At 43.2% G+C, this 25,597-nt stretch overlaps 1 protein-coding gene across 1 annotated transcript in view; it reads left to right on the plus strand.

The window, feature by feature from the left end:
- The window catches only part of LOC128328119 (melanopsin-like), a 474,329-nt gene that overhangs the window by 428,407 nt on the left and 20,325 nt on the right, over window positions 1-25,597 (plus strand). Inside the window, exons 2-4 of the mRNA XM_053257751.1 lie at window positions 2,994-3,130; window positions 16,209-16,342; window positions 17,858-18,061. Coding sequence (XP_053113726.1) covers window positions 2,994-3,130; window positions 16,209-16,342; window positions 17,858-18,061 — 475 coding nt within the window. The remainder of the gene's footprint in view (window positions 1-2,993; window positions 3,131-16,208; window positions 16,343-17,857; window positions 18,062-25,597) is intronic.

Raw genomic sequence — 25,597 nt, forward strand, 5'->3', positions numbered from 1 at the left:
CATACATAATTTTATAGACCTCTATCATGTATTCTCTTAGTTGCCTTTTTTTCTGAACTAAAAAGCTCCAGATATTGTAGCTTGTCTCACAAGGAAGGTTTTTCTGTCTGATCCCTACTGCAGTTTGTTTTCAGTCCCTGCTATTAATGTTATAGAGAGTGAAGTGTTTCTATGCAGTCTAGCAATTGCCTTCACAAATGAAGTTTTGACAAGCTAGTTTCAAAGCATGCAATTTCCTGCAACCTGGAAATCTCATTTTTGTTTAGATGGCCCAGAGCAGTGTATTTTGCAAGTGTATACACTCACTTCCAAACCAGTTAATACAAAATTTAATTGAAATATGTTTTCAGGACATTTTATTCTATTACTTTATCTCTTTAACAGGAATAGTAAGAGGCCAACATCATTTGTATTTTGTTAATCAACAAGTTTAACCAACAAATAGGTTAGTTAGTTATTACCCTGACCGTATAGCAAATTCTTCCCAGGAGACCTGAGAGAAGTTACATCTTACATTCAGTCCACATTTGATTTAATATTATGGAGTGCATTATATCGGCCCTATGACTTTTCACAGTAAAACAACAATGACAGCACAGGAATGACTGTCAAGGGCTGAAAAACAGTAGCTGACATCCAGACTAACAGAGTGGGTACAAAAACAATGGCTATGGGGATGTAGTGGGGCTGTCCCCATTGCTCCATCTGGCTCCATTATGTGCACATTTTTCGGCAACAGAGCAAGTGGATACTTCTTCTGGAAAACTCTTCTGTGCTCCCAAGGCCCTCTATCACAGTGGAAACTAGGCCTATGAACCAGAAAAAATATCATATCAGATCCAACATGACACGATTCAACATAAAAATTGTCGGAATCAGATTAGCACCCATTTTTAATGTCATATAGTTGGGATTTCAGTCAGAAATTCAGACTTAAACTGGATTTTTTCTCTATAGATATCAATGGGAAATGGAAAAAATAATAAATCCAGCATGGCTGGACAGAAAGCTTTAAAATGTGTTAAATAAATGTGTTACATAAATAAATAAAAATTACACACAGTAATTGATGATGGCAGCACTATGTGTTTTGAATTTGAAGGTGATCATACCATCTGATGTTGAAGAATTTTTGAAAAAGTTTTTAAAACTTTTAAAAAGTGCTATAAACTGCTTGTTTCATGACAAGTTCAAAAAAAAAAAAGTGCAGTAATTGAAACCCCCGCTGATTATAATTCTAGGTGGCCTTCTTTGGAGGAGACTGCTCCTTGCCATCATATAAAAAGATTAGTAACGCCCCTTTTTACACCCCCATGTTATAATTCTGGAATAGGTTGGCAGAAAGTTCTCAAAATTCATATGGGTGTAGCACATGATGGTAGTATTACATGTGTGGACTTTCAAGGAAATCAGTCCCCCTGTTGATTTTTAATGAATTTTTAAAAGGTTTCATGGTAGAAACAACTACAAAATGTTCAGTAAAAGAATCCACTCTGACAATTCCAACAGAGCTGACACAACAGAGAACTAATTCTGATGTTTCTGGCACAACAGAGCTCAATGAAAATCATATTGGAATTAATTCTGACAGTTCCGACAGTGACTCTGTCAGATTTAATAGTACCGATGGAACTATCCAACAGCTCAGCCCTAGTGAAAACATATCACTGAGGACAGCAACATTTCTGCTGTGACAGGGCTTTGGGAGCACACAAGAGCACTCTGGAAGACATGCCCACTTGCTCCATTGTGGAACCACACATTAAATTGAGACAGATGGAGCAGTGGGGGCATTCCCATTGCATCCCCTTACCTACTGCTTATGTGCCTGCTTCATTAGTCAGGATTCAGTCACTGTTTTTGCAGTAGCTTCTGAGAATTGACTGCCAGCCTGTGACCTATCAATTGGACATGAAACTAATCACATTTCAATATTTGATTTACATAGGACTTTGGGTATCTGATTAACCAACCTCCAGAAAGTGACTGGGGATGGTCAGAAGGGAAGTGTTCTTCACTCTATATTGTTGGATAGGAGACAAGTTATTCAGAAGGTTATGGGCATCAGGTTTGCAATCTTTTTCCTCAATTATCTCCCAATCATCTCACTGCATATAAAAGGTAATGTCCAAATTAGGGGATCCAGATGTGTGGCCACCATTGAGCACGGGAGAATAAGTATCTCCTAGCTGCTGCAACTCTGAGCACTTCCAGGTCGCCAGAAGCTTTCCCCTGCTGTTCCTCACACCTTTGGGAGGTCACCAGAGTCACTTGTCCTTCCCCGCACTGAGTGTGCTACACTGGACTTTGTTCATGGGCCATTGGCTTTCGGTCCACAATGGCATGTGAACGAGACGTCAGTGCATCAGGTAGATGGGTATTTTACCCATCTTTCTGCTGGTGGCCATGTCCCCTTGCGTATATGTCATACGCAGGGGGTGTGGCTGGCGCACGCACATTAGCACGGGGCAGGGGGGGTCACCATTGAGCTTGTCCCACAGCCACCGGTGAGCTCCCTATACCTCTGAGGGGGGTTCTACATTTATCTGAACATGGGTTTTTCTTAGTGTTGCACCCGTGTCCTATCCTGGGTAAGGAAACTGAGGGTCGTCGTGGAATCTCCCTTCTGTGCATGGTGAGAGGAAAAGAAGAAGGGAATAGAGGAAGGGCAGAGAAGATGCATGTAAGCCCCAAGGCTTACGCTTGGTGTGTGTGTGTGTGTGTGTGTGTGTGTGTGTGTGTGTGTGTGTGTGTCCCCAAAGAGGCTTAAGAGACCCTTGTATTTCCCTTATTATGAGGGAGATGGAGACTCCCTTGAAATGTGGTCATGCAAGTGTGTTGTTGTCTGGGGTCAATGCCAATCTTTCTGTTGGAGCAATTCAATTCTCCTTTTCATCTTAAAGGAGAGGAACGTTGCCTTTCATGATTTAATCATTCCCTTCAGTGAAAGTACACTATGCTAAAAGTTTGTTTCTGTGCTGTTTTTCTTCCAGGCACAGAATATGGGGACTCAGCACCGAACAAAAGTGGATGTACCTGATCATGTTCTTTACACTGTAGGCTCCAGTGTTCTTGTAATAGGTTGTGTTGGAATTACAGGAAACCTCCTAGTCCTCTATGCATTTTACAGGTACAGTTTTTTCCATATTGGGGATTAAGCTTAAGGATGTTTTTGCCTTTGTACTCTTTTTTGAAAAGGAGGGAGAAAACCAATAACTTGTGGGGTGGTCAGTCAATACATTCCTCTGTGCGTGATGAGGTCAAGAGCAGATGTCTGGTTCAGTATCCTGGATCAGAGGAGATCTCACATTCAAAAACTCTGGTTCAGGGAAGTGTCTGATTGCACCATACATTGAGATAATTAATGTGTTCTTTTATCCTTTCCCATACATCTTTGTCCAGTGTGCTTCAATGCCTGATGTTTGACCTACAAACTTCATCCATTTTATATTGCCTCTTAAGACATGAATAAATGGCTTGATGGCATGAAAAGCTGTATGCTTTTGTGACAGATTGCGTATTTTAATAAACTAAAGGAATGGGAGAGAGCCAGCACATTTCTTCTACTTATTAAGCTTATAACGGTATGATTTAGTACCCAATTGCTTGGCAAGAGATCAGTACAAGTAGTAGTTTGTTTTAAAGGGTTCTTAATGTATTGGGTTTTAGCTGCTTTATTGTATTTTCTTAAAAATAATTGTTTTCGATCTTTGATTGATTTTAACTGTTTTGTGGTATTTGTGAACCACCCTGAGCTATTTTGTAAGGGCGGTCTAGAAATCAAACAAATAAATAATAAATAAATATTAAATACTACAGTGTAAGATGAATAACTAAACATTTGCTATGACATTCTTCCAGAGATTAATAGGACCACACAACCTGAAACATGGAAGTCTAATGTTGCCTGTGATAGCCAGCTAACTATTCCTGATCAGGGGAAGCAATGAGGTAGTGTCACAACTGAGGGGGAAAGTAACCTGCAGATGTAGGGATACAGGAAAGGAGATAGAGAGTGCTACAACCAGCATTGGGCAAGCACATAGTTGCTGCCTGGACAGTTTCTCTTGGGCATTTTCCAGATTACATGCTGCCACGTGTCCCATAAGTGCCCCTCCGTCTTGCCAGTGTTTTGACATCGCACTTGCTGCGCTGTCAGCAAGGTGCTGTCCATTTTTCTGATGCCTTGTTTCAAATTTTAATGATGTGTTATTGCCCTATAATGTGGTAATAGTGTTGCAGGAAAGTAGCTATATTTTTCTGTGGTAGGGCAGCCTGCAACAGAGTTTATGAATTGCAGTATGGACAGTTCTCCCCGCCCCCACCTGCCCGTGCTGTGGGGAGAGAAACAGGCAGGGAGAAATCTCGGCTTTCCCTTCCTTTCCTCTCCATAGACCCCAAACCCCACAGCTCTGTCCTCCTCCATTTGCTCCCAATATAACTCGAGCTTGTCAACATAGGAGGAGAGGGGATATGGAGGGAGAGGGAGGAGATTGGAGGGGTATTATTATTATTATTATTATTATTATTATTATTATTATTATTTTCCCACCAGGGTTCTTTTGTGCAGTCCTGTTTTAATTTGCTACTTTGGCCAGAGACTCATACTAGTGCAGCTGAGCAGATTTCTGATCCAACCCTTTACTGAAGAGGAAGCCCATTAAACTAAATCATTTACTTCTGTGCAATCCCACTTGCTTCCTACACGGCAAAGGGCAGGGAGAGAGAACAGTCACTTACTTAAAAAGAAAGCTCATTGAACTGAATCAGGATTCATTTACTTCTGTATAATCCCACAATCCTCACTGGAGGAGCCCTCACCTCCCTTCTGCTGCCTCCCTCCTATTTATTTATTTATTCATTCATTTATTTCTCTGGTGGCACGCTAGTTCCTGTCTTTCCTCCTTCCTGGCTCACCAAAGTTAGATTTTTGTATTGGAACAGCACTTCTCCCTGCTGGCGGATTTGCACAAGGCAGCCAAGAAGTTACAAAAAATAATTCACATCACCCACACCCCACCCCACCCCCCGGCACAACTCCATTGGCCGAAATGGAGCAGGAGGAGGGGCAGATAAACATGTTTCAAGGAGAATATGGACAGTCCTGCCTTGAAAACACGTTGCAATGGGCAGAAAATATGAATGGCCAGCAGCCTACAATGAAGCATTGAATAAAGCTTTAAGCTCAGTTTTAAACCGTTTCACTATTCTGTCACACTTTGCAACGCTTTACCCATTGCAAATCTCATAATCTGGAAAACACCCTAGTGACTTTAGCAGTCCACACTATAGCAAGCTCTCCAGTCAGCAACCTCTCTCACAACACTAGAACCAGGGGTTACCCCATGAAACTGAAGACTGGGAAATTTAGGACCAGCAAAAGGAAGTACTTTTTCACACAGTGCATAATTAATCTATGGAATTCCCTGCCACAGGATGTGGTGATGGCGACCAGCTTGGGTGGCTTTAAAAGGGGCTTAGATAAATCCATGGAGGACAAGTCTATCAATGGCTACCAGTCTGATGGCTATAGTCCATCTCCAGCTCAGAGGCAAGATGCCTCTAAATACCAGTTGCAGGGGAACAACAGCAGGAGAGAGGGCATGCCTTCACCTCTTGCCTGGGGGCTTCTCAGAGGCATCTGGTGGGCCACTGTGTGAATGAAGCAGGATGCTGAACTAGAGAGGCCTTGGGCCTGATCCAGCAGGGCTGTTCTTATGTAGATATTCTCAGATTTGATGGAAGTGGTTTGACCATACATTCACTGCATTTGTTTTCAGGGCAAAGAATGTGGATGCAGACTCTTTCCAGCACACTTAGGAAGTATACCTTTCTTCACCTCTCTTATATATAAGTCGATGTTCTTTCATTGTGGCATCTTTATATTGGCCCTTTTAAATACGTTTTCTCTTTTGCCAATACTGCCAAGATGTTACATCTGGAAGGGCAGCATGGAGTTTTTAAACTGAGAAGTGAACTGTGTGCTATAAATACTGTTTGTGAATCCAGAAAGATGACAGGAGCCTGTCAAATTTTGATGAGGAAATTATTATCCTTTGTATTTGTTGAAACGGGCCGTTTTGAGTTTCTTGAGCTCAGAACAGCAAATATCCATAATTATCCATAGATATCGAGCTGGCAGATATCTGTAATTCAGGCTCGTTGTTGGCCTATAAGAGAGCCCTAAAAACTTACTTGTTTGGCCTGGGCTTCCAAGGTTTTAAAATTGTTTTTAAGTATTTTAATTGGTTTATAAATGGATTGTTTTTAAATTGTTTTATGTTGTTTTAAGCAGTGTTCTTAAATCATTGGGTTTTTTTATTTGTTGGGCACTGCCCAAAGCCTTTGGCTGGGGCGGTCTATAAATGCAATACATACATACATACATACATTAAAAAGCCCTTTAAATAAAAGGCCTGTTTAGAGTTCAGAACAAAAAAAACCCCACCAATTTATATTTGAAACATTTCAATGTTTTGAACACTATTTTGGAGGCCTGTTTTCTCCCTTGCTGGTTGATTTTCTTGACACTGGCTTCTGATTTGCTTGTGATCCCCCTGCTGGGCTAACCCACACTAGCCATGGAGGGTGAGAAACCGTAGTAACCCCCACCCACTGCAACACCACTAGCAGTTCGTCCCACCATGGCCAACCCCCAAACCAGATGCGTCACAGTCTGCCTGGGAGTGCTGCCGACAAACGCAGACACACATGCACGCCACCGCCAGGGCCAATGATGAGCCAGGGCCCAGCACCAATCTGAGGCCATGGTGTTATCCAGACATAGGTAGGCAGGCAGCACTGTCATGGGATATACGCTGGAGAAGAAGAAAAGAAACAAGAGTTCTCATGGTAAGAGTCTAGAAGCTTTGTTTCTTGTTAGACCATTTGTCCATCTGGCTCAAAACTGTCTACAGTCCGACTGGGAAAAGTTCGACTTTTCCCAGGTTACAGGCAAGAGTCTCTCCATCTCAGCCCTACATCTGGAGATGCTAGGGAGGAAACCTGGAACCTTCTGCAAGCCCGCAAGCATGCAGATGCTCTTCCCAGAGTGGCCCCATCCACCAGGGGGAATATCTTAGAGTGCTGTTCATATTTCTTCCTGCTCCTTCCATCCTGTTTAGAGTCTTCAGACAGCTGAGCTCAGAGCTGAGCTGCCCAGGCCATGACTGTTGTGTCTTCCTGTCTCTCTGTGGCAGGCAGGATGGAAGGAAGGGAGGTTTGATTTTGTGATTTTCTCAGCACTGAGTATAATATGCTGTGTTATTGCTGCTATAACTACCTGGTTTTGCTGGATCTCAGACTGACAAAGGCAAAACTTGGGTGCCTGTCTTCCTTGAGTTGTGGTTTGGTTTGTGAGAGAGTGTTGTGGCAAGAAATGGACAGCGGCAGCTCTGTGTCTGTATGTGTAATATTTCTTGGTATTTTTCAAGGCAGGGTTGCAAAATGGATTGCAAATTGCATTGCCAAACCTATGTGTACTCTGTGAGTGCACCTTGTTCTGGCCATAGAGAACAATGGGGAAACTTGAAGCATCCCATTGTTCTCCACGGGTAGTTCCTAGGGACACCAAAGTGAGTTGGGTGGTAGGGCATGATGGGTGCTACCTACCACCCAACTCACAAAATAAATGGGCAAGTGGGCAATTTTAAACAAATTTTTACTCCTATGGGGGTTTGGAGGAAAGGTTAAAAATTTGTTTGAAATCGAGGTGTGTTTCATCGAACCGCTGCTTCGATGAAACATTTCAGCCTTCTGCATTTTGTTTTGAGATAAAAACAAAATGCAAAATCCATTTCGTGCACATTCCTAATACTGTTCCTCACCTGGGAACATGTGAGCCCTTCTAAAGGTGTGTTCAGACAGTAGTCTTAGATAGGGACTGATGTGCATTCAGTGAACATCTGTCTATATGATATGTCCATATAAGATTTTGTGTAAACATAATCTTATATGTTTAAGATGATATGTTCTTATATGTTCTTAAGGGAAGAGCTGCAGTTTAGTGGTAGAGCTTGCATACAGAAGATCCGAGGTTTGATTCCTGGCATCTACAGGTAGGGGGAATGGCCCATTTCTGAAACCTTGAACTCCACTACTGGTCAAGGATACAGAATACTGAGCTAGGTGGACCAATGGTCTTGCTAGTAGAAGGCAGCTTCATATATAATATTGACAGCCATCCATTTCACCTTTACTGCCCACGGCAGTGGCCATCCACAATGCACATGAGGTGACTGCAGCATGAGCAGGTCACTCCATCAGGGGCGTATCTAGGGTGGGGCAGGCAGGGCAAGTGCCCCGGGCACCACTTGAAGGGGGCGCCATTTTCTAAAATTAATTTTTTTTTAAAAGGCTCCTGAAAACAAAATGGCCACTGCGCACACTCAAATGGCCTCTGTGAGGCCCCAGGCCATGCCAGGACACGCAGAGGCCATTTGAGCATACACATGGCCATTTTGTTTTCAGCGGCCATTTTTTAAAAAAAAATTTAAAAATGGCCACTGCACATGCTCGAATGGTCCCTGTGAGGCCCTAGAGGCCAGCAGGGGGAGGAACCTTTGCAGACCCCCCCCCCTCAGCCTTTAGGAAGCCCCCCAAAGGGGCTACAGGTAAAAAAATGAATTTAATATAATATAAGTCACTGTACACATATTTAGTTTGGCAATATGTACAGAGAATCAGGGCTTGTGAATACTGAGCTGAAACATATGAACTAGGATTGTATCTGAGAGCTAGGATTTGCTCTTACTTTGCTTCTTGTGATAAGTGAGTTAAATGTGATTTCTTAATAATATGGCTATTAATGGTGAGTTTGTCTTTGAATCAGTGTGAAATCCTTAGTATTAAGGCCCACTGGGAGTTTCTTGCTCTCTTTCTCTCATTTAACTGTCTTTCTGAAATACTAGAATATATTCCAAGCAGTGACACAGTTTACTCTGCATATCCTTTAATTATTTTCAGAGTATCTGGAAAAGTCAAATTCTCCATTTATTTTTAAAACTTATGTAATAGTGATGCTACAATGCATAGTAGAGAATTAGACAGACACTTCTGTTTAGTTTTCCAAGTATACCTCCACATAGTTTTGGGGTATTTCATCAGCCCCAGCATACTGAAATTTGTAGTTTCCCAGTATTTTTTAGACTGGCTACGTCCACTGCTAAATAGTTTTTGAAATATTAAAAGATTAACGAGCTTGACTTGTATTTTTCAGCTGTTATTATAGTAAAGTTATCTGAAAGATGGGTGTCAGATGTTTGGACAGGGGGCACAATTTCAGTGCTTGCCCTAGGTGCTATTTTCTCTAGATACGCCTCTGCACTCCATATGGCCAGAGTAGAGGAATAATAGTGAAAATAATGGTATCTGCATTCGTTCTGTGAGTTGTGATCCCACTTCTCATTCCTCAGCTGCATGTAATGAGAAAAGAAGATAATTATCTTGCAAGCAAGTGCCCAAAGTATGTTCAGTTTCTCCCTGTGTGGATTCCTAAGTTTTAATCCCCTCAGTGTAGTAGAGGAAGTGAAGTACTGGGGAAACAGTGAGAAGGGAAGGCATTACAAGCTCCCCTCTCAGCCAACTTGAGGCAAGTTCTTTGTCACTCTAATAAACGCTGGAGGTACATAAGGAATTCTGCAGCTCCCGTGTCAGCTCTGAGTTGTGGCAATCGAGCTGAAACACCAGACTCAGCAGAATAGGGAACAAAGACTGGATCAGATCCATAGGAGGGCCAAGGCAAAGGTAGTTGCAAGCTAAGGTCTGGAAGAGGGTAACTTAAAGAATCCAACTGAGACAACAACAAGCCTAGGGAGAACAGGAGCTGGGCTCAGGAGGTTGTCATCAGGTAGTCTGCCAGTTTCAGGGGGAAATCAGTGTTTACGAGCACCGGGATCAGGAACTGAGAAGCAAGGAACACTGGCTGGGAGATGCAAAGCAGATCAAGACTAAATGCACTATCTAGGCCCAGACCTGATTTGGATGTATTTCTAGCCAGTAGGGGTGTGCACAAAATGAATTTTGCTATTCGTTTTGAGCTCTAAATGAATAGTAAAATCCTCAAATTGATTCATCAAAACTACAGCCAAAGCCAGCTGTTTCAAATCAACTGTGAATCATTCAAATTGATTCAAATGATTTGTCCATAGCAAACAATAGGGAACTCGAAACACCCCATTGTTCCCCTTGGGTAGGTCTTATGAACACCAAGTGAGTTGGGTAGTAGGGCATTGTGGGTGCTACAACCCACAAAAGAAATGGGCAAGTGAACAATTTTTTAAAAAATGTTTAAACCCCACCCCACCCCCCAAAAAAACCCAATTTTAGGATCCTATAGGTGGTTTTTGTTTTTGTTTTTACATTTACAAAAAAAAATGTAATTGCCCACTTTCACATTTCTTTTGTGGGTTGGGTGGTATGTAGCACACATCATATCGTACCACCCAACCTACTTTGGTGTCCCTAGAACCTATCCATGGGGAACAATGGGGTGTTTCAAGTTCCCATTGTTCCCTATGGGTGAAACAAACTTCACTCACAGAGTACACACACAAGTTTGACATTGCAATTCGCAATGCATTTTGCATCTCTGCCTTGAAAAACACTGTAGATTAGAAGCACACAGTAAAAGGCATATGTCCCTCCCAACACAGAACAGTCTTTTTTTAAAAAAATGCAGTTCAAAAATAGCCAAAAAATAATCACTGAACCAAAATCCACTGCCGGCCACAGTGCCTGAGCTGCAGTAACATCATCAGCACAAGTTGCTCTCTCACACACAATTATGACTGCATCCTAACTTTCCAGCATTGCAACAGTTGCCACAGCAGCACCCTTAGCAGCAAGCATAGCTATACGCTCAACTGCAGCAATGTCTTCAGCCACATTTCAACTGAGTGATTATACCTTTCCGGGCAGAATGCAGATTGCAGAGCAGACCAGAGCAGTGAGTGAAGACAAGGAGGTTAGTCCAGACATGCTGCTCATGTCACAGCAAGCACCTAGAATATTACATACAAAGAGAGAGAGAGAGAGAGAGAGAGAGAGAGAGAGAGAGCTGAGCGGACACTGTCCAGTTCTCACCACAACACTATCTCACGAACAAAGCAAACCACAACTTAAAGAAGGAGGGCCCTCAAGTTCTGTCTTCGTCAATACGAAGTCCAGGAAAACCAGCTAGTTATAGCAGCAATAGCACAGCATATTATACTCATTGCTGAGAGAAGAAAAGAAAATCATGGGGCAATGGTCTGACAAGAAACAAAGCTTAATCTAGGTTCTTACCATGAAAAGAATTCTTTTTGCTTCTCTTCTTCTTCAGTGTACATTTCTGCCTGTGTGTCTGCTGGCCTACCTATGTCTGGATAACACCATGGCCTCAGATTGGTGCTGGCCCCCGACTGACAGCCTGACCGGTCAGGGTCACCAGTCCATCTTCTTATCATTGGCCATGGTGGTGGTGGGGGGTGTGTGTGTGTGAGTGAGCAGCACTAATGGGAAGACTGTGACATATCTGGTTTTGGGGTTGGCCAGGGTAGGGCGAACTGCCAGTGGTGGGGAGAATTGCCAGTGGTGTTACAGTGGGTGGGGGTGACTATGAGTCACTCATTTTCCATGGATAGATCAGGATAGCCAAGCAGGGGGAGGTTGGCCTTCAGGAAGACCAGCTGCTCCACCAAGTCATCATCCAAATGTGTGTGATGGGATGTCACCACATCCCCAGCCACTGAGAACACCCTCTCGCTCTGGACGCTGGTTGGTGGGCACAAGAGGAACCCTCCAGCAACTGCTGCCAAATCCAGCCAGACTTGGCAATGCATTGCCCAAAACTGCATTGGCTCCAAAACTTCAGCTCCTGCTTGTGCTAAAGAACACACTGTTCAGCACGACAGTGACAATGACAAATATTTATATCCTGCTTTTCAACAAAAAGTTTCCAAAGCAATTAACATAGAGAAATAAAAATAAATAAATAAAGATGGATCCCTGTCCCCAAAGGTCTCAGTATTGTCTACACTGACCGGCAGCAGCTCTCCAAGGTTTCAGACAGGAGTCTTTTCCAGTCCTACCTGGAGATGCCAGGGATTGAACCTGGGACCTTTGGCTTGCAAGCAATCACTGATCGGTGGTCAATCCCTGAGGGGAATATCTTGCAGCACACAGTGCTCACATGTAGTCACCCATCCAAATTCAAACCAGGGCAGACCCAGCTTCACAAAGGGGACAATTTGTGCTCACGACCTCAAGATCAACTCTACTCCCCGGAAGAGCACCCTTGTCCGGATAACTGATCTGTATTGCTGATTAATGTTGCTATTAGAAGTTCAGTTTTGAAATTTGCTCCCATGCTTTTTGACAGTCAGCTTTTATACACCCCTTCTCTCATTCCGTGTCAGCATTTGCTTCTTCTGCCCTTATGATTTTCTCATTTTTTAAAAAGTATTATTCTGTGAAACAGACCTCTCATTCTCCTCTGCCATTGCTCAGAGGCACCCCACTGAAACTGGCAGTATGTTTTGCACTTTACAGTATATGTTTCTATGTGATGGGGCTGTAGCTCATTGATAGAACCCACCTTTGCATGCTGAAGGTCCCAGATTCAGTTCTCAGCATAACCATGGAGGGCTGAGAAAAATCCCTGCCTGAAGCCCCAAGTTGCTGCTGCCAGTCCATGTAGACAATACTGATCTAGATGGACCAATGGTCTAGATGGACTAATAGCAACTTCCTATATTCCCATGTACTATTGCATTGCAACATCAATTACAATTCTGGTTTTCCTGTGTCATTATATTGCAACTGCATGATTCCAATATAAGGAAGATTAACTTAATTGCATGTTTAAGAAGTGTACTTAAAAGCAAAAGCATCTCTTCTTTCATTTTAAATAATAAAGAAGCCATAGCAGACCCTACTCTTATTGAAACTACAGTGTGGGGGGAGGGGAAGGTGAGCAATCTTCTCTCCTAAAATTTCCCCATCAAAATTTCTCCCGACTATCCAGAGCAGCTATTTGCTGCAAATAGGTCGAGGCAGCAAGAACTTCTTTAGCCCCATTTTTTTTATTCTGCCAGCCCTGGCTGCCAGCCTAGGTCAATGAAGTTAGTTTGTGATAGAACTTGGGTAACAAAAGAAGTACAGGTGGGCCTCTTTATCTGTGGGGGTTCCGTTCCTGCTGATTTCCACAGGTAACAAAACCGTGGATAGCGAGGCATTGAGTCTATGGTAACTGGAGTAGGGTTAGGGTCCTGGAGGGCAAAAGAAGTCAGGAAAATGGCGGAAATAATTGAAGTAAAGTGCTGTAATGCTCCACAGCTGTCTGACAATACCGCCCCCCGCCCACTGCCAATTCTGCCAATTTTCCATGAAAAACTGCAGGGGGGAATTCTTCTTCTTCTTCTTCTTTTTAACAGAAGAGCCACAAAAGAGCTCCTTTCAATAAAACGATGGACGGAAATGACTCAGAGGCCACCCTGAAAACATAGCTCCATAAAATTTCACCCTTTAAAAATACCTTTTTCTCCTCATATACCAAGGTCGGGTGTCAATAGCCAGACCATGGATATGCGGAACTGCAGAAGTCGGGGCTGCATATAACAAGATTTGCCTGTAGTCACTGAGGAAAATGTCGCAACCTCTGACTTTTAATTTGCTTATGGATGGGTTGCTTTTTTGACATGAAAGAGTTCAGACTCTGTGCTCTGATATTCTGATGAACTTTCCCTGAACATTGCTAGCAGTGGTTGTGAGTTCTAGGTGAAATGAAATCACTGAGTAATTCCACATGGATCACTGGGCAGCTGTCAGATGATAATGACTAATGCTAAACATGGATAGGTTTGACCTAGTGACCCCAAGAGGCAGTCCTAGATGCCATACTTCTGTTGCTTGTCTCATGAAAGGATGGTTGGCACAGATTGCTGTGCAAAGAATATATGTAGGCAACAACATCATAGTGGGCCAAACATTCATTCATTCATTTACAACCATACTTCTCTGGGGTCCCTTAGTTTTTATGATAGGGACCTTTAGAATTCTATAGGGCAGTGTTCTTCATTTTAAGGCCCTGGAGTGGTATTAAGTGGTAACTCCCATCAACCTTCAGTGCGGATCCCTGACGAATTGTTTATTAGGACTGTGCAAAGCTGAATATTCTGCACAGTCCCCCTGGCATCGTGTGGACATGATCATTCTCACTGTCCTTTGCTGTAATTTGCTCAGCATCAGGGTGGGCTCTTTTAAGGGAAACTGAGCCCTCTTGACCCCCTGCACCCTCTTGGAAAGCATACACAGCATACTGGGGAGGGTGGGCCTTCCCAATGCTTTCCCACAATGCTCTTAAGAGAGGGTTCCTCCTGTCTTAAAGGGCCCTTCCAGCACTGAGAAAAGTGCAGTACTCTCCAGATGTCAGCGCAGTGGAAATGACTCTTACACTGAAGATTCTCTGCCAACGTGGCCCCCTGCTCAAAAAAATAGTGAAATCACTGTTATAGGGACACTAATGTGAAGCCATCAAAAGGTTGAATGGTGATTTAATGCTCAATAACTAGTTTTGGTAGTCACAGTTGTAGTCATGAGGATTTCAATACACTAATTCTACAGTTGTATTTCAGAATGCAAAAGTTTGGAACATACTGAAGTCAATGAATTTTTCCTGTTTCTCTGTAAGCATGTTATTCCCCACTATACAAACAGGCACACATGATTTTCATTGGCGTGATCTCTCCACGCCTGTTACTACACTGACTTGTAGTAACAGGCACAGAAAGATCACATCAATGAAAAGCAACCACAGGACTGCATTTTTTAATAACGTGTGTGTGTGTGTTTCCAAAGAAACAGGAAATATCATGGACATGAGTATGTTCCAGGCATGTGTGAAACCATCTTTTACATGCTCTAACACACACATCTCCCTAGATATGTGGTGGGAGATAGCCCAGCTAGGGATAAAAATAGGACTATGATGTGGTTTTGTGGTAAGTGAATATGTGAGTCAACCCTAAACTGAAACCAGAAAAAATGGTTCCAGTGGTGCTTTCTGAACTTTAAATCAGAAGTAGGGAATAGATTATGTAGTATCATTGTCAAAGCACTTCACTTTTATGAAGTGTAGTATCATTGTCAAAGCACTTCTATGATGTCATGTGGATAGTCTCTTCCAGGCATCCACAGGAGGGCACCCATTATACATATGAGTTCATTTATAATAACTCATTTTGACACAGGATTGTAGGTTCCACTGACCATCTGTGCAAGTATTTCACCATGAGAGAGGGTGGGAGGCATATGATTAAAAATAAACTCAGAAGGATTTCTGAGGTGGTGATGTTGCCCTTTAACAACCATTCATATAAACCTACTTTCAGTCAGCAGTTCTCAAGCTGCGGTCTTTGGGCTGATGTTATTTATTTATATTGATGATGTATTTATATTTATATACCGCCTGAAATCTGCATCTCTAGTATTCAACAAAAACAATGCCAATTAAACAAAATTTAAAATGATTAAAATTATTTAAAACCCAACATTAAAACTATAACTCCAATTAAAAACCTGGGTGAACAAATGTGTCTTCAGTATATCCTGAGGATTCTGCATGTTAGTGGCCATGGGGTTTATCATTTCTTCCCAATACTGCCTTCGGGAACCTGCTTTTCAGTTAAGACTAGAACCACCGTAACAAAATGCCATTCAGCCCCACCTTGGCCAAGAGATCCAAAATGATGTCATAGCTGGTGGTATAAAAGGCCACTCAGAAGCTCAGAGAACCAACAATGTAACACTCCCCCTCTCTGGTTCCCAGTGCCAGGTCCTCCACCAGGACAAGCGTTCAGTCTTAAAACCAGGATGGAGCCTATCTTGAAAAGAATCCATATCAGTTTTATCCAGGAATCCTTGAAGTTGTATCACCATTCTCTTATTAACCAAATAAAGAGGACTGGGAAGCAGCCTGATAGTTTTAGACCCACAATGCCACAACTTGTAAAATGAGGAGAAAGTGCTCACTTTATCTTCACCTTGACAACTGTCATTCTGAAAGGGTTATGTATGTCATTTGGTCAGATTAATGTCTGGCAAAAGCTAAACATTTTAAATAAATAGTTTGTTTAATTTCCAAACTGAATTTTAATGCAAGAGAACCTAACTGGATGCTCTCTCTCTCTCTCTCTCTCTCCTCTGTTCATGCGCTGGTGATGATTGTTAAGCAACAAGAGACTGAGGACACCACCAAACTATTTTATAATGAATTTAGCAGTAAGTGATTTCCTGATGTCTGCAACTCAGGCTCCAATCTGCTTTCTCAACAGCATGCACAAGGAATGGATACTTGGAAATATAGGTACTTTCTCAGCACTGTCCTCTCCCCATTGCAGGGACTTTGTCTTAAGCATGATGTTATCTGATGTTATCTGTTCGTGGCATGGCAAGGTTGATATCAGCCAACAGGTCTTGGGCAGAGTTGCTGCATATCCCATCCAGGTTGCAAGATCCTTGCCATGCCACAAGTGTAAGGAGTATACATGAATGACCCCTGTACCTGCCCCTCATCATTCTGGTGCAGCATTCAAAGGAGAACCTGCATATCTTTCCCTGATGTACAGTTCATGAATCTCTTGGGTTCCTCCTTTGGAAATTATGCTGAGGTGGCCAAAGACTAATGAGAAATACCTTGGCTAAATGTTAAAGTTGCTCACTCAGAATTTAGAGTGATATTTCTATGGAAACCGAATTCTGCCCAGAATTAGGAGGAGAGTTTGGCAAATTATACTCCTGGAAAGTTCATAAGTGGCTGTAATAAATAACATATGTACCAAATCATTCAAAGTCCTTGCTGTTTCTGGTATACCACATTCATATATGCTAATACATAGACTTTTGAGAAACAACTTGCTGTCTCTTATGCGTTTTAGGCCAAGTAATATAAATTGCCTGTCTTCTGGATTGGAAAATAAGCAGTACTAGCCACTATCTGTCTTCATAAGTTTTAAAACTGTCAAGGAATGCAACAATCTCGATATCTCTATTATTCCCAGCCTTTAGGAAGAACGTGAAGACTGCTCTATTTATTCAGGGTTTTGGCCAATGAGCTATCCCTTGCTCTTTTTTAAATTTCTTAGTTACATTTGTCCTGTTTTTATTGAATTGTTTTTATCATGCTTTTAACCACCCTAGGGTCTTAGGATGAAGGGCAGTATATAAAAATTAATTATTAATTCCAAAAATATCAAAGTTGAGTTTAGGATTATTCTTCTCTGCCTGACATCCTGATGAATGAAGCACCAGTACTACCTGAAAAGCACCAATGCTGCTCTTTGCCGTAGAAAAATATGTCCCCTGAGAGCTGCACAACACTCAGGGGCATACTCTCAGGTGGAACAGAGAACTTCCCAGAAAAGGAGAGGTGGGTCAAAATTCCTCCTCCCCACACCAGTGCCAGTATTGTGTCAGTTGAACCCATTAGCAACACCACTGGTTTGTTAGGATGCCGGCCTCTGTCTTCTGGACAATAAATGCATTTGTTTTAGAACAATTAAGGTCATTACACTTGGCAACATTCCAGGAAAATGTAACTTTAATTGTATTGGATTTTCTTTGAGGCAGTTTTCCATTAATAAAATGAGTCACAGGCTGAGTGAAATAAGTTGGTTGACGGTTGTTTAAAGTATATATTTAATCCTTTTAAATATTCTCTAGGGAAGGTATAAGTGCTGGGTGATTTTACTCACAGTGCTAGATACCACCATAAAGGCTAATGGCCCACCATGCTAATATGCAGAGAAGCTCCTGCCATAACATGTTTTGCTCATGTTGTTTTCCTCATTGAAAATCTTACACTCCCCCTTTTCTGCTTTAGGTTGTAACCTGTATGCTTTTTGTGGGGCACTCTTTGGAATAACCTCGATGATGACTCTATTAGCTATTTCCATCGATCGCTACTGTGTGATTACTAAGCCTCTGCAGTCCATAAAGAGGACTTCAAAGAAACGCACATGCGTGATCATCTTCTTTGTCTGGCTCTACTCACTGGGATGGAGTGTGTGTCCGCTGTTTGGGTGGAGTATGTTGTTTACTCTCTTTCCCCACCCTCTCTTCCGATATGCAATATTGCATTATGGTCTTTGCTAATGGCGCAGTGGGAAAATGACTTGATTAGCAAGCCAGAAGTTGCTGGTTTGAATCCCCACTGGTATGTTTCCCAGACTATGGGAAACACCTATATCGGGCAGCAGCGATATAGGAAGATGCTGAAAGGCATCATCTCTATACTGCGCAGGAGGAGGCTATGGTAAACCCCTGCTGTATTCTACCAAAGACAACCACAGGGCTCTGTGGTCGCCAGGAGTCAACACCGACTCAACAGCACACTTTACTTGTATTGGTTACATGTGGAAAAGCCTGCTTTGAAGTTTTGAGGAGATTGATTGATATTCAATGCAGACTACTGTGGGCACTTATGAACTGTCCCCTGCTGTGGACACCTAAAGCAATACCCTGTGGCATTGCGCATGAGCACTCTTGCACTAATATTTAAAATTGTGCAATCACAGTGACGTGACACTACATCCATTATTTCCAATAATGTGATTGCACAGTTTTAAGTATCAGCTCAAAAGCACTCTTACACAATACTGGATGGGTCACTTTACACACCCACAACAGCATGGACAATTCAGAATTGTCCATGTTCATCTGCGCCAAATGTCAGTCATGATTGACAATGACATCTATATCTATTGCAGTTCAGATATTCCCATCTAAACTAAACATCAACTTGTGGGTTGTTAGTTTTATCACAGGGCCAAACTTCCCTGTAAATGTTAATCACTTCATTACTCCTAACATGTTTTATTTTTCTGGTGTAAATAGCATGCATGGATGCAATCCATTTGGGACCATGACAGTAGCAGAAGGCTTTAACTTTGTTCCCCTGCTGTGATCCTCATCTGGTTTGTGCCCTTGTAGACAAATCTAAGGTGGTAATATCATTTTATGTGAAAAGGAAGTCAATAGATAAGTACAGTGCTCCAGTTCATAGTCTATACACACTAAAAGTGCATTGATGGAAAAGTCTGTATTCTTACGAGAATGACAGGGGAGCTGTCTACTTACTGCTAGAAATTCCTTGCACTGGGGTGTGGGGAGCCTTTAGTATTCAGACACACTAAGCAAACATCTCTCTCCAATCCTTTATACATTTACATTTAGAGTAATATTAATTTCCAGTGAATCTGTTCCAAATTTAATTGAAGTCTAATGGGTTCCTTGCAGCAGATTTTGAAACAGTTTCTGATTCCCACCCCCCACCTTGTCTTACAATTAGCTTTATCTTTGGAAGATGCCAGCCTATCATTCTTCTTAGAATTCCCACTCCATTCTTCAGCACATGTCAGACAGCGGATCTATAGAGAATGAGGTAGCAGATTGTTATTGACTGTACCACTCCTTTCAGATTGCTTTGCTCAAAACCGCTTTTCCCTATAGATTTCTTAGATTTCCCCATAGATTTATCTGCAGAGTGGCAGACTAGAGGTAGTGTGGGGTTGCCTGTACCACTGCCTCCACCTCTCAGCCAGTGCCTCACTATCTTGCCACTGTCATTCAGGGACCTACTCCTCTCCCTAGCTGGTTTTTAATTTACCTGCTTCCCTGCCAGTCAGGGTGTGAGAAATGAAACAACAGGAAGTGGGCGGGGGAAAGCTCTGGCTTTCAATTGGGAGGGGGGAAATTTAGGAGAAGGGAACAGTCAGCTGGGCTGGGAGGCAAGAAGGGGAGGAGAAGAGGAAATATGAGGTTTAGGTTGGGGCAAGGAGAGAAGTTGATCCTTGGCACACACTGGGTGCCAAGGACAAAAGAAAAGTTAGCGGGACTTTGGGGTGGGGGGAGGTTTGCAGCCATTGGGAGAAGGAGCTGCTTGGCCCATCTTGGCACCGATTGGGCGTGGCTTGGGCCTGCAACCTTGAAAGCTGTCTGCAAACTTTCTAGTTCTTTCGCACATGCTCTCAAACCACTTTGTTTTTCATCTCCACTGGGACAGGTATGTGTGGCTTGCATTCCAGTCTAATCTTTTAGATGCCACTAATGACCATACCAGTCCATGCCCATGAAAGCACAATACAACAGCACAACAAAACAGCAGGGCTCATATAAATGGCTTTAAATTTTTTTTCCTGATAAGCAGTATAGCATGCATCTGCCTTCCAATGTGGAATCTTATAAGAAGAATCTCTCTATTCTCGTTGCACCCCATGTGGCCACTCTTTGACATGGTTGAGTCAGTATGGGTCCCTCTAATTTGACCAATCTGGCACATATCATGGCTACAACATCCTTAGCTGCTAACCATGTTCCAAATAAATAACTTCTCTATATTGCTCATTAGATACGAGCTGGTGTATAATGTGGTGCCCAATGCACCCATGGGATTAAGATATGGTATGTTCTGTGCAAAACATTCACTTCTGCAAAACAAACATTCACTTTATATCTGAGGTGATGTTCCATATCAGGGATTCTCAACGTTGGGTCCCCAGAGGTTATTGGACTTCAATTCTCATAATCCCCAACCAAAAGCCACTGGAGCTGGGGGTTATGGGAGTTGAAGTCCAATGACATCTGGGGACCCTACACTGAGGATCCCTGTTCTATATTACTGTGTGCTGCATTTAGTACACATGCCAGTAACTATGTAACTCTAGTTAACTCTATGACACACAGAGGCTATTCACATGACCTTCTGGATGGGCGGGGAGAAGGTTTCACAAAACTTGCCTTCCCTTGAGATGAGCATTCAGAGACTGGTGGGAGCACGCACCGCGCTCCCACATGATCCCCACAGCTCCATGCAACGTGGAGCAGGGAGGATTGCTCTGAGGCAATTATCCCGGCCTCCAGGTATCCCACAGTGCACTGCGCGCTGAGCACAGTGAACTGGAGAATTCCCCCAGGGGATGGGCACTCCAGGCCCCCATCTCTGTGCCAGCATGAGCTGCAAGCAGCTCACACTGACACACGATTCTGGGAGCCAGGCTTTGGCACTGGGTTTGGCACCACAGTAGCTCAGGGTCTGTGCAGATCCTGGTAGTTCTCATGGGTAGCCAAGTCCAGGCTTGGCTGCCTAAGCTGGTAATTCTCTAGAGCAAGGGTAGGCAACCTGGATTCTCCAATGTTATTGTGGCTGGGGTTAATAGGAGCTCCATAACAGCTGGAGTGCCAAGGTTGCCTCAGTCTGTCCTCGAGTTACATAAACCAACAGAAAGACTAACCCTATTGGCATGGCTTGCTGCTAACATGCTTACTGAACCTATGATGCTGTTGAGGCAGCATATTTACACACTGAGTGAGTTTAGGAAGAAATTTATCCTTAGAAGTTGTTTCTTTCGCAATTTCTTTCGCCTGAGGATGTGGACAAGATCCTGGGCAGTGTGCGGGCGACTTCGTGCGCTCTTGACCCTTGCCCTTCATGGCTAATAAAAGCTGCCAGGGAGGGGACAGGTAGATGGCTGGAGGTGATCGTTAATGCTTCGTTAAGGGAGGGCAGGATGCCATCGTGCCTCAAGGAGGCGGTGGTAAGACCTCTATTAAAAAAGCCCTCCCTTGATCCCTCCAACCTGGACAACTATAGACCTGTGTCTAACCTCCCCTTTTTGGGCAAGGTGATGGAGCGTGTGGTGGCGTCCCAGCTGCAGAGGGTCTTGGATGATACGGATTATCTGGACCCTTTTCAATCTGGCTTCCGCCCCGGGTATGGGACTGAGACTGCCTTGGTCGCTCTAGTGGATGACCTACGCCGGGAACTAGACAGGGGGAGTGCGTCCCTGTTGGTTCTGCTGGACCTCTCGGCGGCGTTCGATACCATCGACCATGGTATCCTTCTGGGCTGCCTCTCGAGTATGGGAATCGGAGGCACTGCGTTGCAGTGGTTCCGGTCCTTTCTTGAGGGTAGGGTTCAGAAGGTGGTGCTGGGGGACTACTGCTCGGCCCCGTGGCCGTTGGCCTGTGGGGTCCCGCAGGGATCGGTCTTGTCCCCCATGCTGTTTAACATCTACATGAAGCCGCTGGGAGAGGTCATCCGGAGATTTGGACTGAGTTGTCAGCAATATGCGGATGACACTCAGCTCTATCTCTCCTTGTCATCTGATCCTAGGGAGGCGGTGGATGTCCTGAATCGCGGGTTGGAGGCCGTGATGGGTTGGATGTGGGCTAACAAACTGAAACTGAATCCAGATAAGACGGAGGTACTGTTGGTCAGTAGGAGAGCCAATCGGGATGAGGAGATTTTACCGGTTCTGGATGGGGTTGCACTCCCCTTGAAGGAGCAAGTACGCAGCTTGGGGGTACTACTGGACCCGGCTCTGCTTTTGGAGGCTCAGGTGGAGGCGGTGGCCAGGGGTGCCTTTGCACGGCTTCGGCTGGTGCGCCAGCTGCGTCCCTTTCTCGAGAAGGCAGATCTGGCCACGGTTACCCATGCCTTAGTCACGTCGCGGCTGGATTACTGTAACGCACTCTACGTGGGGCTGCCCTTGAAGAATATCCGGAAACTGCAGCTAGTGCAAAACGCGGCAGCGAGGGTTTTATCCAGAGCTGCCCGTTGGGAACATATCACCCCCATTTTGAAAGAGCTGCACTGGCTGCCGGTTCATTTCCGGGTCCAATTCAAGGTGCTGGTTTTGACCTTTAAAGCCCTAAACGGTTTGGGCCCAGGGTATTTGAGGGACCGCCTGCTCCCAAGGGTTGCTGCCCGCTGGACGAGGACATCTGAGGGGGCCCTGCTCCGGGTGCCGACAATGAGGGAGGCCCGGTTGTCGTGCACTCGGGACAGGGCCTTCTCTGTTGCTGCCCCCAGACTCTGGAATGCTCTCCCAGTGGCCATTCGTTCCTCGGACTCCATCACGGCTTTTAGAAAGCTTTTAAAGACTTGGCTTTTTACCCAGGCTTTTACATGATTGTTTTCTACTGCGGCTTCTCTGTGTTCCTATTTGTTGTATTTGTTGTGTTGTTTTTATGCCTGTTTTTATATGTTTTTGTACTTTTAACATGATGTTTTTATTGTGTTTTTATTGTATGTTTTTAACTTTTGTAAACCGCCTTGGGGTTATCTTTTTAATGAAAGGCGGTATATAAATGCAAAAATAAATAAATAAATAAATAAATAAATAAATAAATAAATAAATAAATAAACATTAAAAGTTTAACTCAATAATCTCCAGTCTTTTCAGATTCGGGATCCACAGTGGGCCATTGTGGCTAGGGATCATGGGAATTGTAGTCCAACAACATTTGGGGACCCAAGTTTGAGAATCCCTGTGTTAGAGAGCACTGCCAGCCAGTGTAGACTGTACTGCACTAGTTGGACTAATCAGCTGTTTCATGTGGGTGAAATTTCATCCCCCAGTACTCTGTAGTGCTTTGCCAGTACTCTTTGCCTGTCTTTTCCTTCCTGTTTCAAGGGCTATCTGTTGCATTTGGTCATGACATCCCATTTATGCAGGTTCTGCAGACGTGTCTGTGGCTTCGTATGCAACCCTCTTTGCATCCTTCTGAAACTCCATGCTTTCCTCTTCTTTCTTTGCTGTGGTTTTCCAACCACCCCTTTCCCTTGAGGCCTCATTAAAATGCTATTCTTGAGGTAAACCGTTTTCAAATCTGGCCAGGCAATGGAATCCTACTACCTTCTGTTTAAAGCAATACAGCAGGTCTTCAGCACACAAGAAGGGCGGGGGGAGGGGACCATTGAATGTATCTTTTGCTGAGCTGAACCTTTTCAGGTGGATAATAAAATGTTTGGAATTCCCACTGCCACCACTACATAAAACACTCCCTACATGTACAAAACTAGCATACCAGGAAGAAAGTTCTAGTGTAACCTTTTTCTTGACATAGGGCCAATTCGGATGATATACTCTGACCAGCCCTGTTCCCATGTGGTTAAGATTCAAGCATGCTGATTTCCCCCACCATGTGTGTCATTCCTTAATCGTGTGGAAGCATGGTTTATCCAAACTACCCCCATATGCAATCCAAATATTACTTTAAAAGTGACCCCCTGTAGACCCAAAAGAGGCACCTTTTCAACTTGTGATGATTCTTTTATATTTAGCAGTGGCAGAGCAACTATCCCTATTCAACCCCAGCACAGGATCCCTCCAGTGGCTGTTGCTAGTGTCTACCTTATATTTCTTTTTAGAGTGTGAGCCCTTTGGGGATAAAGAGCCCTCTTTAGTTATTATTATTTTTCTATGTAAATCACTTTTGGAACTTTTGTTGAAAAACGGTATATAAATATTTGTCATAATAGTAGTATTCTCAGTGCATGTAAAGGTGGTAAGCAGGGTCATAGCTAGGGAAGAGGGGGCCCATGTTCACCCTTCTCCCCGGTGGCCTCTCACAGTGAGGGAGATAATGAAGACAACAGGGAGGGGTGGATCTGGGAGGCCCTCAAGAGCTGGGTTCTTTGAACCCATCCGCTCTTTGAGCCCACCCGTTCAATTATAGCTACACTCCTGGTGGTAAGGGTTTGATATGGGTCAGTTCCTCTGCATTCTGTCCATTACACACCTGTTTCTCCATTCCATTTTGTGGTTCCACTTGCTGAAGTTACACTGGCAGTACAGATATACCCACTGGAGCATTCTTCTGGTTTATTGGCACAATTACCCAGAAGTAGCAGAGACAGTAGAAGTGTATTTCAGGTTCTGCCAGCAGCTAGTCTGTTCTGTTTCAACTGGTCTTTTAAAGGTATAAGATTGCATCCTTAATTAAGCTTGTAGGATCCTTTTCTGGCTTGTCTTCAGAAAAAAAACAGAAATTTTTTATCCTTGGCGTGTTGTAAATTCTGTTGCGGTAAGTATATGCATGTTAATTGAATTGCTTTCATCAAGCAGAGATTTTATGACATTAAAAGATCTAGGTATCTCATTTCATATGCAATAAAAATGAAGATCTTAGAACTATACTTAGTGTCTTTAGATTATTATCCTCTCTGTTGGATAATAATTAGATTATCATCCTCTTTGTTGATCTATATTTCTCCTAATTAGTAATAGTTGCCTTTTTTCTAAGCTGGGTTTATTTTTCCAGTGTTCAGTTCCTTGTGTTACTAGAGGCTAATATATTGTCATCATGGTATCCATAATATTACTAAGCACTGATGAGATAAGAAATGTCATTCGGGTGGTCTTGTGAGGAATTTAATAACTAAGGCCTTGTTCTGAATGCAGACTCTCATCAGTGGACTGGTGAGTTTATGCAGTAACTCATGAGTGCTGTCCCTTTTTCATTATGAAAACATTAAGTGCTGTGTTAAAGGAAGGGATTTTCTGCAGGGGCTGACAAAAATTAGTGACTGACATCCCTGCACAAAGCACTTTCATGGCATTTAGTAATCCAGAGTTGTGCTGCATGTGGAGGAAATTATTTCTCTCAATCCCTCCTCCCCAAGTGTTTCAATGTACATTTATTTATTTATTTATTTATTTATTTGTTTGTTTGTTTGTTTATTATATCTGTATACTGCCCAAAACCCAAGTCTCTGGGCAGTTTACAACAAAACAATAAAAACAACAAGTAAAATGGTTAAAACATTACAACAATGTAA

The sequence above is a fragment of the Hemicordylus capensis genome, chromosome 5 (assembly GCF_027244095.1).
Source record: "Hemicordylus capensis ecotype Gifberg chromosome 5, rHemCap1.1.pri, whole genome shotgun sequence".
Lineage (NCBI taxonomy): Eukaryota > Metazoa > Chordata > Lepidosauria > Squamata > Cordylidae > Hemicordylus > Hemicordylus capensis.